This window comes from Quercus lobata, chromosome 8 (genome assembly GCF_001633185.2).
Source record: "Quercus lobata isolate SW786 chromosome 8, ValleyOak3.0 Primary Assembly, whole genome shotgun sequence".
Taxonomy (NCBI): Eukaryota; Viridiplantae; Streptophyta; class Magnoliopsida; order Fagales; family Fagaceae; genus Quercus; species Quercus lobata.
Window position 1 is genome coordinate 37,103,310 of NC_044911.1, and position 18,216 is coordinate 37,121,525.

At 32.5% G+C, this 18,216-nt stretch overlaps 1 protein-coding gene across 1 annotated transcript; it reads left to right on the plus strand.

Moving 5' to 3' along the window:
* Positions 1-766: 766 nt before the first annotated feature.
* On the plus strand, positions 767-5,283 carry LOC115957745 (vesicle-associated protein 4-2-like). The gene is made up of 7 exons (XM_031076068.1): positions 767-1,339; positions 2,264-2,334; positions 2,962-3,043; positions 3,235-3,353; positions 4,504-4,581; positions 4,723-4,842; positions 4,947-5,283. The coding sequence occupies exons 1-7, from the start codon at positions 1,072-1,074 to the stop codon at positions 5,004-5,006; spliced, it is 798 nt and encodes a 265-aa protein (XP_030931928.1). The 5' UTR covers positions 767-1,071; the 3' UTR covers positions 5,007-5,283.
* The last annotated feature ends 12,933 nt before the right edge of the window (positions 5,284-18,216 follow it).

Genomic DNA, 18,216 nt, shown 5'->3' on the forward strand with positions numbered 1-18,216 from the left:
TATTATATAGATGAAGAAAGGCTAAATTTTAATATACAACATTAAAGGTTGGGTAATTTTGATCATGTCCCTTAAAATTTAAAACATACCCCTAGCATTACCTACTGTTACCTATTATTTTTATTTAAATCATTTTGTAAATGCATTGTGTCGCGGAGTTTGTTAAGTGCCAACTAAATTCAAAACAACATGATTTTTTCATTCAAAACTATGTCATTTTAAACATTATTAAAGTCATGTCATATATTATTTTGACTAAATTACAATTCACACCCTTAAAGTTTAGGCAGATTTTGATTTTTCTCTCTCAAAATTCAAATTAACTTTAAAAATTGAAACCAAAATTATAAATTTTAAAGAGTTGAGATGAGAAAATGTGAGAAAGTAGTAGAAAATATATTTCCATAGTATTTTTAGGTACGTAACTAAAAACTGAAAACCATTTTTTTCTAGAGTATTTTTATGAACGCAATTAAATACTTAAAAATAATTTCTTTTTTGAAAAATATTTTCACCCGAATATTTTTATGTTCAGAAAATATTCGTGTAGAATCAAACACAGCCTAGTGTGACAAGAAATATCGAAGCTCCAATGCAGTTCGGAACTCACTCACCCGATCAAATAGGGCAAAATCCCAAAATTTGAGATCCAAGCTCTGCCGATCAAAAATCCGAAAAGCACGCACACAGTCACTACATTTCTACACTATTTCTACTCGTACTAACTCAACTTCACAGAGTCGAATAGCATGCTTTATAAAGCAAAAGAGCAAAATATCCGAGAAAAAGTAACCACCGATATATCCGACAAATCATAGAAAAAAGCACAACAAAAAAAAATAAAATAAGCTGAAAGGTCATTTTCCACCGTTTGGTAAAAGATCTTTCACATCAAAACTAAATCTACTTCTCGTAGTAGCTCCAACAAAAACAAAATCTGTCTTTGCATATTAACAAAAAAAACCAAAAACCAAAAACTAAAAACAGAAACCACGCTTTTGGCAAGAGACCCAGACCCAGACCCAGACCCAGTTTGTGGTTTTGGGTCGGATTTTTCCGGTGAAGAAAATAATGGCGGTCGCTAGTGAGAAAACAGGTGCTGAAGGCAAAGTTTGGAGTCTCTGTAAAATGCCATTTTGGCAAACCAGCATTGCTTCTTCCTCTTCTTCTTCTTCTTCTTTTGCTTCTTCTGCCACTGTTTCTGGTCAGCATCAGAGTCATCAAGCTGTGGAAAGGTCTAGTTTGCATTCTTCGATTGCGGTTTCTTCTATGGCTAAGTCTTTTCTTCCAACCAGGAGGAGGCTCCGTCTTGATCCTTCAAACAAGCTCTTCTTTCCTTGTATGATTTTTTGTCTTCCCCTTCTGAGTTCTTCTTGGTTTCTTTGGTTGTTTACTGTTTTAGTTTTTTTTTTTTTGTTCTGGGGTTTGTGGTTTTTGTATGATTTAGTGGTTTTAGAGTGTGTTTTTCTGTTAAATTTTCTGAATTGCGATCTGGGTCTTCTTCTTTTTTTGGTTTCCAATTCATGATTTGTCGATTTTTGGGGGTAGATTGAATTCATATGCTAGTTGCTCGAAATTCTTTGTTGTGTACACTGTTTGTCTGTTTACAATGCGTATTCTGTTTGTATTTCTGAATTAGTTGGTTGAATTGTTTTGGGACTTAATTATCAAACAATGGTTTCATTAAAGTGCTTAATTTTGCAATTGGTGATCTACATCCTCTTAATTTGGTCTAAGAAGAAACTACTTTGTTCTTTTGATTACATGCTCTATTGCTTTATTTCTTGCTTTCTATAAGCTACAGTAATTAGAGTTATTATAAATTAATTTGATCGGTGGAATCATTTGAAATCTGGGTTTTCTTTATTCAGTCTCTATAAGTGAGATTCATTCTTCTTTTACTTTGTTGATTTTTCTTGCATTACTAAGTGCCTCAAATTATTCTTCTAGGAGTAATTGAACTAAGCAAGTACTGAATTTATTACTCAAATCGGTCTTATGGCATTCATCAATATTGATGACTTTTTTTTTTTTTTTTAAATGTTAATTGAGGCTGTCAATCCTGCATGTCATTTATTTCTTTAGTAGATTCATCCCAAACTTGTTTTTTGAAGATATTACTTCACAAGTCTGGTTAATGATTAGAAGCAACCAATGGTGTTGATAAAATTTCTCTGCTCATTGCTCCTTGCTCCTTGCTCCTTGCAAATATATAATTATTTTTATTGGCACCTGATTTTATTCAACTGTGTTCAACGTGAAGATGAACCTGGTAAACAGGTTAGGAGCGCGATTGGGATTAAAAATACCTGCAAGTCTCATGTAGCTTTCAAGGTATGGAATATATTTAATTATGTTGTCTCTTCATTGTTATTTTACTTTTTCTGTTGATACTCTTCCTGTGTTGCAGTAATTTATAAGTTTAATATACGTTTTAGAACCTAACATCAGTCTGTGACTCTCTGACAAGTTGATCAAATTCAGCTCTTGAGCAGCTCCTGAGATCATTATGGGATGACACTCAGTGTGGAAAAATTTTACTGTATGTTTGGCCCAAATTTGTGAAAATGAGTTTTTTAAAATTTTATTGGTATGCCACTCTAATAACTTCTTTTGATTTGATGAGATCTGGATAGATTTTTTTTTAAAAGATTGGTTCATATCTCAGGGGGGAGGACTGGGAGGTGATTAGGGAAGATAATGAAACTAGTCCATAGATGTGTGTTGTATTTTGTGTGAAATTGTGTATATGTTTGCTATCACATATTTATATATAATTGTTGTGAATACTTTTATTATTTTATAGCATTGCTCGACTTTGAGGTAGAAAGAAATAAGAATAAGAGCAGGACTGTTTGCCCTTTTACAAAAAAATATTATTATTGTTCTAGTTAAATCTTGTTTGAAGTGCTACTTGCTACCATCAGAACCATCTAACATGTAACCTGTTGGTTGTTTTAGTTCCAAACAACTGCACCAAAGAGTTGTTATATGCGTCCTCCAGGTGGTATACTTGCTCCTGGTGAAAGTATAGTTGCTACTGGTAATTCAGTCTTCTTGATCTTCTCTTCTTTAGCAGCACACTCCCCTCCCCCCCTCTCTTCTTTCACTCCCTCCACCCTCTTTCTTTCCCAGCATTTGGTTCTTTCCCACCACATTTCTGATGAACAATATGCTGTGATCATTTAATATTTTGTTGAGTTCCTCTTCTGATTTTTTTACTTGGATTAACAGTTTTTAAGTTTGTCGAGCCTCCAGAAAACAATGAAAAACCAATAGATCACAAGAGCAAAGTTAAGTTCAAAATCATGAGCTTAAAGGTGAAAGGTGAAATGGACTATGTGCCAGAACTGGTATATCATGCAAGCCCTTTAATTGACATTTACTGTTGATTTTATTTACTGTAAATTTGTCATGTCTGCTTGATATGGTGAAACTCTTGTAGAATGTCTTAATCTTATTCTTGACTTAATTGTATTTCCATTATTTTATTCATCATATCAAATGGCTGGCTGGGTCAGTTACCCAAATTATTCTGGAATGTGAAATTGAGCTTTATGTTTGTTGAGTTTATTGGGTCAAAATTTGCTGAATTTTTTTACATTTCCCTAGAAGCAAAATAAGTACAGGCAATAAAAGGAGATATAAGCTTTCTGAAAGTTTGATCAAACAATGATTGTTTATACAGGAATTTCTTTTGATGCCCTGGAGTTTGTGTGTGTTAGGGATGAAATAAAATTAGGATCTTTATGTGCATTTCTGTGACTTCTTTTTACCTTGTATTCAATAATTTTGTAAATTTCCCATGATATTTTATATGTATCATACCTATCTAAAAAAAGAATATATATTCCAGATATATCTCAAATTATCTGCTGAACTCTCGACTTTTTCAGATTTTCACATGCACACATTTGTTTTAGCATATGTTGTCTTATCGCTTTGCAATTTATTTTTGGATTTATCTGATTTCATTCTCAAAATCATTTTCAATCGGAATTATATTTGTGGAGTTCTTGGCCTCACTATATTTCCCTAGTTTCAAAATCTTGAATAATGCAGGGCATGAAATTACTTTCACATGCTTTACCAAATTTAAGCTTTAATTATGTTAGAGTTGTGTATATGCTTGTGATATTGAATTTAATTGATTCATTAATAACTTGTTCCATTCTAATATTTTTGACAATCCCATGTTTGCACCTACCTGCTGAATTTCCAGACCGTGCTAGAAATGGAAAATTTGTTTCAGTATCTTGAGTAATAATGTGTCTGTCTTTGTGTTTTAATAGTAAGAAGTGTTATATTAGGTCTTTGGTTCTAAAAAAATATTTAAATATTTGCGTGTATATATTTTTCTGCAAGTGTTCCAAGTAAAAGTGTAAATCTAAAAAACTAGGTTAGGATGAGATCTATTTGATGTTTATTTCTTTTTTTACAAAATTGAGACCACCATGTTATATAGATGCTGAACAAAATACATTATGTGACACCTCTACCCAGTTTGACGAGCAAAGGGATCAAGTAGCAGTTGAGCAAATTTTGCGGGTTATTTTCGTCGACCCTCAACGTCCCAGTCCTGTAAGTAGGATTGGAAATATCTTTGAATCTTTGATCTGTCATGTGCCTCCACTTATTTTGTCTTTGTGTTTGCATTGTAAATGCCATTCACAGAAAAATATTTCTAAATGTTTGAAGAATTTCATCTTTGTTATTTTTAAGGCATTGGAAAAACTTAAGCGACAGTTGGCTGATGCTGATGCTGCACTTGAGGCAAGCAAGAAGCCTCCAGAGGAGACAGGTCCACGAATTGTTGGCGAAGGACTTGTTATAGATGAATGGGTGAGCCAATGAATAATTTGTGGATTCTCTTTTTATCTGGTTAGCCATCTATGATCTCTCTTTGCATAATATCTGATGTTCTACCCTCCATGTTTCTTTTGTAGAAAGAACGGAGGGAAAGATACCTGGCACGGCAACAGGTTGAAGGGGTTGATTCGGTGTAAATTGCTGTTTCCGAATGTTTTGAGCAATTAACGAAAGGTCTATATCGTGATCTTGAATTCCTCCTCAATCAATCTCCAAGAGGAGGTAGAGACAAGCATGAGGGCCTGTCTATGCCATTAGATGTGAGAAAAATTGTATTTGATTTAAAGAACTTGATTAAGGGCTCATCCCTATTACTTGTAGATAGCCTGTTTTTAATTAGAAATGAAATTGTCAATTTTCGAATGGATATATTGCCCTTGATTTTGAGCAAAAATAGCAACATCTTTTCAGCTAGCTACAGTATTTTTCTGAGTTATCTTCCTTTATGGTTGTAGAAGCCTATTTTTTACTTATTAAGTTCTAAATTTGGTCCAATGATTCCGTTTGTGGTGTTGTGTATAAATATACTTATTGGTTGCGAATGAAAAACTAAAATTTCCTGTATAATTTAACTCTCAATTTCGACAATAGGGGGTATATTGATACAGTTCTCCCAAATCAGTGGTCAATTCTCCCATATATCAATCACATTAGAAACTGAAAAGTAAGCACAAGTACAACTAGCTATAAAATAATTAGTATGTTGTTAATATTACGAATATTGCCAATTGCCTCATAGCTCAACTAGTATTTCCTATGTATTAGGTTAAAATCTCATTTTTCCCATTGGAACTATTGAATATATCAAAAACAAAAACAAGAATAAAAATCCTCTGAACATGAGGCCGCATGGGCCCCAAGGTAGCTCCATCCAAGTCCATTTTGCAGGCACAAAGCACTTTTAGCGATCATGAATGAATATATTCTAGTAGGCAGCTTAGCTGGAAAAATGTATATAAGAAGAGTATGATCTTGATTGATTTGTTAATTAGTTGAAATGATGGGACGTAGATTATGATCTCCATTGTTTTATCGGATAATGATCTGGATATGTTCCCTGATTTTCTGTGTATTTTTTTTTTTGGTCCCACTAGCCATAAATTAACATTCTAAAGTACAGACCTAATCTACCTACTTTATATTGTTTAATCCATGGGTGTGGGAGACATAGCCACCTGAACTTTTAAAGCTACATACCAGGAGATTGTCCTTTTTTTAGGTTTGATTATTTTGTGCGAAGGTTGTAATCCGTATGTAACAACTTCTCACGTGAAGATGCCCCAGGAGGGGTGGCCTAGCGGTGTGGGATCCCGCATGCATGCTCATGGTCTCATGTTCGAGTCGTGGTGGGTACCATGTGGAGGGGGGGGGGGAAGGGGGATTTATGGCATGCAATGCGCCCCACACTCTGGCTCTCTTGGGGTGCTAGGGTGAGGTTTGTGGCGTCCCGGTCACAGTAGTTATGGCTCAATCAGGGGCGGCTTGATGCATTTGGAGGCCTAAGGCGAAAATTGATCATCTTATTTAGATTCAAAATTACTACTAATTAACATGAACTACATAGAATTTTTTTTTTTTTTTTGAATTTTTAAGACAAAAAAAAAATTTGACAAAATTTTTTATACTTGTTGATATGATAGATTGATAGTGGTAAGTAAAACAGTAGTGTTAGTGGTAGATTTAGATGAAAACTAGTAAAAGTTTGCTAATTAAACTCTTATTATTATTCTTTTTTTTTTAGAAGTGCAACATTCACAATATTTTTTACAACAAATCCTAGATTTTAAACTACTTTTTGTTTTTTATTTGAAAATATCACTATAATTATTTTTTTGCCATCAACAATAGGCTGTAATAACTTGCTACTTAGTATTAGTTGTAAAAGTGTTGTGAAAAATATTGTGGACGACGTTGCATTTTTCTCTATTTTTTTATTTGTTTTTCATCTAATAAAAAAAATTATTTTATTTATTAATTATAAATAATCCTATTGGTTAAAATTTAGGGGCCTTTTTTTTACTTGGGGCCTTAGGCGGTTGCATTTTTTGCTCCACCATAGAGCCGGCCGTGGGCTCAATCTAACATTCCCTAGCGGGGGGTGCCCCTATTAAGTCACATCCTGGGGGGTAAGTCACATATGGTCGCCCCCACCCCCCTTTTATTCAGCCAAAAAAAAAACTTCTCACGTGAAGATGGATTTTATAAAAGATCCACTCCCACGTAAGAAAGATGTTGCATACAAACATTACTCATAACATCACCTCCTTCGTTCATTTTGTTGAAAACAGCAGCCAATATCAGGATTTAATATTATAACAAACTCTAATATAAAATAATCTTATCAAAATGTTAATCTCATTTTGCCTAACTGTTTTTTTAATAGCCATTATCATTATAATTTTCACTTGCATATATAAACTACCAGGCTTTTTTTTCTTTTCTTTATTTATTTATTTATATATTTTTTGTGGTTTAGTGTCATAATTTTCCTTTTTTTTTTTTAAAAAAAAGGATAAGTTTGTTTAGAAGACATGGATTAGTAGGAGATTTTCATATTTTATAGGCATTTTTAGTGGAATTGAAGATATATTTTTATCAAATTATTCTCAAGTTTTTTTTTCCTATTAAATGTAAAGTTTAGGAATATTTCTGAACCTCATAAAAGTCTAGTCTAAAAAGGGAAATCTTTTTATAGATAGTAAAGTATAAAGTCAATCTTTTGGATTTCAATAAAATTTTCCTTAAATAATAAATGGACAAAATTTAGTTACAAAATTAGTTGTAGTCTAATTTCAATAAAATAAACATTGCTATATATTTTGAAAATCAAACTGTTGAATTTCGTGTTCTTTATGCTCTTAATACACATGTCAAATTTTGTGTCAATTAGATATTATTCACTATATGATCTATAAGTTTATTTTCTATGCATAATTTTAAACTACAAAAACTTGCAATTGAAAAAAATTATTGATGATATAACTATTGATCTTTAATTTTCTAGAAATTTTGCAAATATGAAAAATATAAGAAAAAGATGGCATTCAATGGTAAATTTGTCAAAATTCTCCTCTAATAAAAAGATATTAAGGTTTTATAACCAAATTTTGTCCATACATACTACAGTGATTACAAATCTTGACGTGTTCATATTGGAGCAACTTTCGTGCCCTCAGGCCTCAGGTTCCATTGCAAGCATAAAATGATTCAAATCTCCAAAAAGCATCCAAGCATATCTTCTACTAAATTTAATAATCAGAAAACTGATATACCATGAGAGAATAAAGGTGAAGATCTTACCTCCTATACTACTCGAAAGGTTTGAGATGAAAGCCGATGGGTAGGTATCCATCACTTTCATTCGGGAATACTTCTTTTAGGGAATAATAAGAAAAGGACGTTTTCTTTTGATTAAGTAATTAAATAATTAGTATAATGAATTAGATAAAATTCATTAAGCATGAGTGGATGAGAGGAACACTTACCTCCAAATTTTATTATTATTATTTTATAATTTGATATTGTAACCGTAGAAGGAAGATTTAAATTCTGAATGTTTCAATTGAAAATATTAAAAGGTGTTAATTAAATTACAAGGTTCTTAAGTTTTGACATTAAACACGAACAATTAATTCAATTTGCTATTTAGTTCTTAAAGTGGGTACAGACCCCCTTCAAAAAAAAAGTGGGTACAGACCCATAAAAGATGAGCATGTCTTCACTTCATTACCTGTTGGAGGACTTCTACTCTTATAGAGTTTTTCTTGGCTAGACCATTGCCATATCACCCTAGTGGATGGTTCAATGGGAAAAAAATTCTTCTACCAGTTCTTGTCTAAAAAAATAACCCCAGTATATTGCAATATCAAGTGAAGTAATATTTTAGAATCCAACGTACAAATAATCATAAAGTAGATAGGAACACCTAAGCTCGTGTTGTATTATTGTATGTGAGGGCCACCCATTTGCACTAGCGATAATTGAACTAGTGAGAGATTAAGACATAAAGTTTTATATGTTGTTTCAGGATCTTTATTCACTGTTTGAAAATTGACAACCATATATTATTGCAGAATTAAGCATTATGCATAATATCCAATTTTATATACTAAGGAAACGAAGAGAAAGAATGGCCGTATTCGAAACCCATATTTTAAAGGACTAAATGGATTTTGCCAATTGTGTCCCACTAAGTATCTGAAACATCTCTAACTTTAGGAAAGAAGAAATACATAATTGAAGTTCCATTGATCTATTGTATTTTTATGGTGTACGTACTAAGCATTTTTATGGTGTACGTACTAAGCATTTTTATGGTGTACGTACTAAGCATCGTACCAAGCTCTTAAGAAGTGGTTTTTTTTTTTTTTTTTGGATTAAGAAATTACGCCCAAGCCAACATAGAAATGATCTTAATTCTCTTTTGTTCAATAGTATCTTCTCTTGCAAATTCCAAATCACCTTCTTTTTTCTTTTTTCTTTTTTAAGATAGTTTCAACCTATAGTATTCACTCTTGATGATAAACCTTTATTATCAGACTAAAACACTAATAAATTTTTGGTGTACGCAATTCCAAACCACCTTATTACTGCCTTTTGTAACTCATTTATAGACATGCCCCTTTGGCAAAAGCTCGTCCTTAATTGAACATTTTCCCCCCTTGGATTCTTGGAGTATGATAAGTTAACTTATACATAAGGATAAACAAGAAGATTAGGTAAAAAAGTGGGCGTGGGACCTACTAATTTGGTTCGATAATAAAGCTCAAGTGATCACATCAAATTGAAGGGTTGCTGGGATTTGGGACATTACAAGTTAAAACATGATGAACTATCCACGACTCATATGCGTCAATAGAGAGGCAGTATTAATTAGGCTGTGTTTGGTTCATGTAAAAGTATTTCCGGAAAATATTTCATTTTCCGGAAATGCTATTTTCCGGAAAGGAAAATGTTTCCATGTGTTTGGTTGCATTTCAAAAAATTTTCTGGAAAATATTTTCTGGTGTTTGGAAAAGAAGAAGGAAAACACAAATCCAGAAAAACACAAGCCACAACCCAGGAAAAAAAAAAAAAAAAAATCATCAACGACGACAAATCCAGTCCGACGATCGCGCCGTCGATCGACAAATCCAGTCCGACGACCGCGCCGTCGATATCTCGGATCTTCCTCTCTCGCGCGCAGTCTTCGGTTCTTCCTCTCCCGCGCACGGTCGTCAGACTGGATCGCGATCTCGGTCACGGTCGTCGATTCTTCCTCTATCGCGCGCTTGCTCTCTCTCTCTCTCTCTCTCTCTCTCCGGAAATACTTTGAAGTGAAAATGAAAGTGTAAAATGATTTCCGTAGTCAAAGCTATTTTTTTCAGTCAACGGAAATCAATTTCTGGAAAATAGAATTTTCCGAACCAACCAAACACCCCTATTTCCAGAAAAGCATTTTCGGAAATGATTTTCACCCAAAACAAACACACCCTTAATGTCAAATCTCTTAAGGGCTAGACCACTAGACCCTGGTATATTAACAACATTAATTCGATATAACTTCAGTATTCAAAATCCTAAATGCAAAATGGGGTGCTTTTATTTACTATTTTTGTTTGTGATGAAACAATGAAATTCATGGGACAGTCCATCTTTTGGCTGTGGAATAGAGTTTAGAGTGGATTCTATTTTGTTTGTCCATCTTAGAATCCACTCTAAATTGACTATACCTTCTCCATATGATAAATTATTAGCCTTACCTTTCGTTCAAGCTGTAGAAGTGGAAATTTTGCAACCAATTACAAAGCACCACATGCTATTTAGTGGATCCCACTGACATTATTTAAAGACCAATGGAAATATTCCAAGTGTTTCTAAATAAAAATTGCAAAGAATACTTAGAGCCAATCACACGTCAACATGTGTTGATAATTTAATTTTAAATGACATAAGCAATCAAATTAAATTTTGCCGTGTGTTATTTTAAAGGCGTAAATGCACTTTTGGTCCCTACATTTTGCACTTTTTCCATTTTGGTCACTACATTTTATTTTTACCACTTTTAGTCCCTAAACCAATTAACGCGTGACATTTAAGTCCTTACCTTCAGCCAACTAACGGGAAAAGCTAAGGTGGCAGACAGAATACCTTGTTAGCTAATGTGGCAATTAAAATATTATTAAAAAAATATTATTTGGCATTTTTATATGCCACGTCAGCATTTTAATTTTTTTTTAAAAGCCACATTAGATAAAAATAATATAAAAATTTCTAACCTAATTATTTTTTTAAAAAAGAAAAGAAATTAGTTAAATTATTTTTTTTTCTTTTTTTGGAAGAACATGAAGAACTCAGAACTATGTGTTTTTCATTTTCTTCTCCATCTAAGCTTGCCCAAAAAATTAAAAATTAAAAATTAAAAATTTACTTTTCTTTTCTTGCATTTTCTTAGCAAACAAACCCATAAAATCACTCAGATTTACAAAATAAAAAGACATGCCCATAAAAATTTACAAAACACAAACATTCAACAAGATTTTCTTATGCTTTGAAACTAAACACAAAAAGCATAAAAATCAAACCTAGATTTTCGGCCTCCATGCACAACCAAACCACAAACAACCACACAACCTTAAATTCGACAACCCACACACCTTTAACCCCAGATTTGAAGCTGCCGATTTAGTTAGCCTATGGGTTTTGAGAGAAAGCCACCGCTGGTTTCGGACATCAATTTAGAGAGAGAAAGTTTGGGTTTCTGTCCATGGGTTTAGAGATAGAGAACTGGGTTTTCACTTCAAACTTAACCCGATCCATGCAATCATCATCCTTATCCATTACAGTAATGACAAGTAGCGAAGCCTGAATAAGATCTTTACAAAAAGTGTACAAATTCCAACAAACCCACAAATAGTCGATTTGGATTCAAACAACATACATCACAAACCCACAAACCCAAAAATCAACATACACCACAAACCCAGGTCAACAAAACTCACAACCTACAAACCCACTGTCGAAATACATATCTCAACCACGATCTACACCACTGAGCTGAGAGATAGAGAGATGAAAGAGAGAGACTTACCGATTTGGGATAGAGAGACAACTATCTGTGAGTTAGAGAGAGTTTGAGCCATTTGGGTATGAGTTTGAGCGAATCGTGAGAGAGAGAGAGAGAGAGAGAGAGTAGGTCGTTCAAAGAAAGAAAAGAAGAGAACCATTGTCGATTGTGGTGGTGGCGGTAGTGGCAATGAGTAGAGGAGGCCGACCATGGAGTTTGAAAGAGTTGTGAGAGTTTTGGAAGAGAGAGGAAGGTTTGAGATTTAGAAGGAAGGGGAACCGGTTTGAAGGTTTTCTTTTGAGTGTGAGAAAATTTTTTGGGTTTGGATGCCAAGAAAATACATGAAAAAAAAAAAAAAAAAAAAAAAAAAAAAGGAAGACAAAGAAAAGGGAAGAAAATAAGGATTAATTTGCTAAGAATATGAGTCAATCTTTTGGGGAAGAACACAAAGAGCACAAGGAAAATGAAGAACACATAGTTCTGAGTTCTTCATGTTCTTCCAAAAAAAAGAAAAAAATTAATTTAATTTTTGTTTTTTAATTTATTTTCTTTTTTGGTTTAAATTTTTTGACATGGATTTTTTTAATTAAAATGCTGACGTGGCATATAAAAATGTCAAATAATATTTTTTTAATAATATTTTAATCGCCACATCAGCTAACAGGGTATTCCGTCTGCCACCTTAGCTTTTCCCGTTAGTTGGCTGACGGTAAGGGATTAAATGTCACGCATTGGTTTATGGACTAAAAGTGGTAAAAATAAAATGTAGGGATCAAAATGGAAAAAGTGCAAAATGTAGGGACCAAAAGTGTATTTACGCCTATTTTAAATTAGAACACTTTGGCTAATCAAATAATGCTATGTGTCCCTTGGAAAACAAGATATAAAGTCTCTCCATTTAAATTATGACATGTATCACTACTCATAGCCAATCACGTGTGATTACACCTCCCCAAGACTCTTATAAATAGAGATCCTCCTCAATCTTATGAGGGGATATTGACACACATTTAGAAGTCTCAAAACTTTGCCAGAATCAAGCTCCAAAGCTTCCAAGAACTTCAACTTTCGAACCTTAACAACATTTGAAGCAAATTCATTCAAGTCATCCTTCCAGATTTCAAAATTTATTGGAAACAAGCTCAAAAGCCTGCATAAACACCAAGAGACTACAAATTAGTGAAACTCTATAGATCCAAGCCTCCAAAGCCCCAAAGAACTTTCACTACAATTCTTCAAATACGAAGAACATTCATCCAAATCAGTCTTACAAGTCTCAAAGTTCTACTAGAATCAAGTTTTAAAGCCTCCAGAAACTTCAAAGACTTTGATCCATCAAAACTTCATTGGATTCAAGCTCTAAAGCCCCGAAAAACTTTCACCACAAATTTTCGAAGATCAAGAACATTCGAAGAACCCACGAAGGACGTGAAGAACAAGAAACCTCTAACAAGCACACAGTCAGAGATTCATCGCAATTTCATTCCAAAGATCTTTTAATCCACTTTCCAATCCAAGTGGAGGAGATCTTGTGTTTGAGTTAAGACTACATCGGTGCAATACTTGAATTGAAGACTCTCTAAGGAGATCGAATCGGAGGATTATTCTATTGTATTAGAATCTAAACATAGAGAATTGTGCCTACAAATTCATCAATACAAATTTACACTTGTGAAACATATTCGATTGTTTGATTTTCAAACTTGAGATTTTGTGTTTACACAAGCCATGTCTATCAAGAGAATTTGTGGAATATTGTTGAGGTGATTTATTATTATTATTATTCCTATTTTGTTTGCCTACTATTCAATTTCAAAATTTTCCAAAATATTGTTAAACAAAATAGTAATTAACACAAATTGCATAATTGTTATGACTTATCTTTAGTTTATATAAGACTACCATAAGCAGTGGCTGAGTCAAGATTTCAACTCAGGGAACAAAATTAAAAGGAAATATTGAAAGAAAAATTAATCTAAAGAAAATTAACCGATACTAATAACAAAATAAATAAATAAAAATTATATGCTAATATATTTGTTATACACAAGCTAATAAATGTAAAATTTATTTTATTTTTCATAATTTCAATTAGCTACACACACACACACATATATATATATATATAATCATTAAAAAAAAGAAAATAAAATAATCAATTCATAGTTGATAACAATCAAATTAAGAGACTAGTTCAAATGCATAAAGTTTAAACATAAAATTTTAAACATATATATATATATATATATATATATAATCATTAAAAAAAAGAAAATAAAATAATCAATTCATAGTTGATAACAATCAAATTAAGAGACTAGTTCAAATGCATAAAGTTTAAACATAAAATTTTAAATTTTAAAAATAAATCAATTTAAAAAGTTTTAAGATATAACAAAATACCTATAAAGTCAAATACATGACTCGCTATCTTGAATGCTTTTTAAAAAAAATTGAATATATTTTTTGATAATTTGATTGTTGCTATGGGGGAATTTAGTTTAGATGTCTCCGTTGAAAAACCATAAAGTTCTACTGTGAAACAAAAAAAAAAAAAAAAAAAAATTAAACACTTCCAATACATTAGAAAAAAAAAAAAATATATATATATATATATATATATATATTAATTGTGAGATCCACAACTTCAATTTTTACTTAGAGCATTAGTATTGGACCATTGGTGTAGGCATTTTGTTAAAATGCTAAATTTACCATCAAATAGCAAAAGTGGACTACATCAGTGGAGGCAAAGCCAAAAAAATGTTGGCTTTTGAGCTATAGTGTCGGAAAATCACATGTTTGTATCACATACAAAACATACGCAGTGGAAAATTAACAGATCTACTTCATTCAGAATTGATAACATGCACTATGTAAGTTTCAAAATATAGAACAAGAGAGTATACCTTGGTGCAGTAAATTTCAAAACCAAAGATCAGAAGATCTCGGGAACACTTTCAATCTTCACTCCAATTCCACTAACACCCAAGATGTGTGGTCTCCCAATCAGTTATATGTGTATGTTCTAGAGAGAATAAGAGAGTGTCCAAAACTCACATACATACCATTTCATGAGCTTATTGTATCTTACAAAATTCTGTATGTTTTTCTCCTAATAACTGATTATCTAATTGGGTTAGCCTTTTGAGTCTTTCCAATTGGGCTCTAGTATGTGATTTGGAGTGGGACCAAAAGGGAACAAATAAGACACTAGCTCCAATAGGTCTTGAGCTTTTCTGTCAACTCTTGACAATTCCAAAGTTACCATTAATTATATTTAATACCACTATATAAATATAATTGCACTCTAAGCCTTACTAATAAATTATATTCCAAGACTTTATTATACATGCAACCCTTTCATAAAATATTCGTAGTAATACAAAGTCATGATTGTAGACTGCCACTTTGTGAATTACTACATCTTAATCCTTGAGTATCCAGTTTAATCATTTTAAATTATTCACCATATATTTATGAAATCCAATTTCATAAATATATATATATATATATATACACATTTTAGTAATTTCTTACTAAAGTGGTTAGGCCTAACTCTCTGAATAACTGAACCCATTAAACTTATCTTAAGGGAATATTTTATATCTCCATTAAGAGACAATGAATTCCATCTTGAGAATATATGTTTCATTAACACTAAATGTGGCTGCTCAACATACTGAGGTTTTGACCGTAATTTTAGATCTCACTCCTGATATATCAAAGTAACCTACATTTCATGATCAGGTCCATTATTCTCTCAAAATTAAAAGTTCATGCAAATATAAGTCGTGAGATTTATTATTCAATTGATAGTCGTTAGGAGAATAATAAATCTCACAGCGGTCCAGTTCAATATGTTTTAACTTTTAAAACATATCAACATATCAACTAGAAGTCATCACTTCCATGATCAAGACAAATCATTTTAGTTAATATGTTATAGTCTTCATAGATGAAATGCCCAATTTGATCACCGACTACAAACTAAATTCTGAGTTTACAAAGAACTTGTGATCTATATCTTCTATGACTAAATCATATACTATGCATCTCATGGATTATATGATAATGTCCGAATATTCATGTCACCAATATTTCAGATAATAATAAAACAATTTTATTAATAACAATATTAAGTTATACATCATGTCATACATAATGTCATACATAATATCATATATAGCATCATACAATAGGATTTAAGGACACTAATCCTAACATACAGTGCATAGCCAAAGACGGTTGTGTTGTAGCTAAGATGGTTAAACAAATATATATATATATATATATTTTATTATTATTAAAAGATATATTATTTTATTGTATTGGTGGTGGGGGCTGTTGTTTATTGTAGAAGATATATTATTTTATTATGTTGTTTATATTATTTTATTGTATTAAATACTAAAATAAAATCACTAATATTGGATGTTTTGTAAAGTGGAGTGGTAAAATAGATAAAGTAGGTTTTTACTTTTTATGGTGCTAAATTGCTAAATTTTGGCAACACCAATGCTAATTCTCTTATAGTGAGAAAGGTAAAATTTGAGATACCCACTAATTAAGGCCATGTTTGGTTTGTAAGGTTTTCATCACTCAGGGAGTGAAAGTGAGAAATAAGGGAAAAGCATTAAAGTTGAAAGTGAACAGTACCATATGACCGTTAGTGACCATTACTTCTTTGGCATTTGATGTGACTAGACAGACAAGTGGGACCTCCACTTGGCTCTAAAGAATTACAAGTTTGCCATGAAATCTTATAACTCATGATTCAGAAACTCCTAAAAATTGGTTTCATTTTCACTCACTCTAACTCTTTTTTTTGAGTTATGAGTGACGGAAAGTGAGAAAGTAAAACAAAGCCAAATAAGAAGAAATGGTGTGGGTCCCTACAAAAGTGAGTGATGGGTGATGAGAATTAAGTAATGAGGCCCTGTTTGGTTTGAAGGTCACTCATATCTCAATACTCATCACTCAAATCTTCTCACTCAAATTCATAACCCAATTCTTATAACTCTAACTCAAAATTACCCATAACTCTACTCTTTGGTTCATTTGGCTAGAAATTCTCAATGGGTTTTCTAATTCAAAAACTCAACTTTATGTAACTACTGAGACCCATGGAAATTTATAGCTTAGCAGGTGCATAGAACGACAACAAGTCTACCTGCGTCAAGTCTCTCTCTCCTCTTCATGCATAGCCATTCACCCATTCCACAATACGTAGGCTCAACTTCTCCACTCTCTCACCACTGAGCATTAGCTCCTTAAACCCTTACTACCATTTCTCATTTTCTGCCCCTTACTTCTCCTTCTCCCACTCCACCTCTTTTTCTCTATAAGAACCAATTGCTGTTGGATCCATCAGTTACCAAGAAGACTAAAGTACTTTTAGATAGGGGTGTCAAATGGGTGTGTTTGCAGTGGGCATAATTTGGTTGGATATTTAAAACTCATTTACCCATTAAAACCCATTTAACTAATTGCTTCTAATCCAAATCCAACCCAACCCAATTATTATGGGTAAACCCCAATCCACCCAATTACCCAATTATCAAAATTACCAAAATACCACTAAAGTGAAAATAACTAAAGTACTCTAAAATCTTCAAAAATGATCAAAATACCCCCAAAACCCAAAAAATGACCAAAATACTCTCGAAATCCAAAAAATGACCAAAATACCCCCGAAACCCAAAAATTACCAAAATACCCCCGAAACTCGAAAATTACCAAAACACCCCCGAAACCCAAAAAATGACCAATACACCTCCTAAACCCAAAAATTTACCAAAATATCCCCAAAACCCATAAAATGACCAAAATACCACCGAACCCAAAAAAATGACCAAAATACCACCGAACCCCAAAAAATGACCAAAATACCCTCGAAACCCAAAAAATGACCAAAATATACTCGAAACCCAAAAAATAACCAAAAGATACTCGAAACCCAAAAAATGACCAAAATACCCCCGAAGCCCAAAAATTACCAATATACCTCCAAAACCCAAAAAATGACCAATATACCTCCTAAAACCCAGAAATTTACCAAAATATCCCCGAAACCCAAAAAAAGACCAAAATACCCTTGAACCCAAAAAATAACCAAAATACCCTCGAAACCCAAAAAATGACCAAAATACCCCCCAGAAACCTAAAAATTACCAAAATACCCCCAAAACCCAAAAAATGACCATGTACAAGAACACTGTATCTCTTTTTCATTTTTTTTTTTTTGAGCAGGTGCATTGATTTTGTTAAGAAATTCTATGACACTCTAATTTTTTTTATTT

Coding starts and splice junctions, on each gene's coding strand:
- LOC115957745 (XM_031076068.1), top strand. CDS start 1,072: ATGGCGGTCGCTAGTGAGAAAACAGGTGCTGAAGGCAAAGTTTGGAGT. Junction 1,340..2,263: donor AAACAAGCTCTTCTTTCCTT/GTATGATTTTTT, acceptor TTCAACGTGAAG/ATGAACCTGGTAAACAGGTT. Junction 4,582..4,722: donor ACCCTCAACGTCCCAGTCCT/GTAAGTAGGATT, acceptor GTTATTTTTAAG/GCATTGGAAAAACTTAAGCG.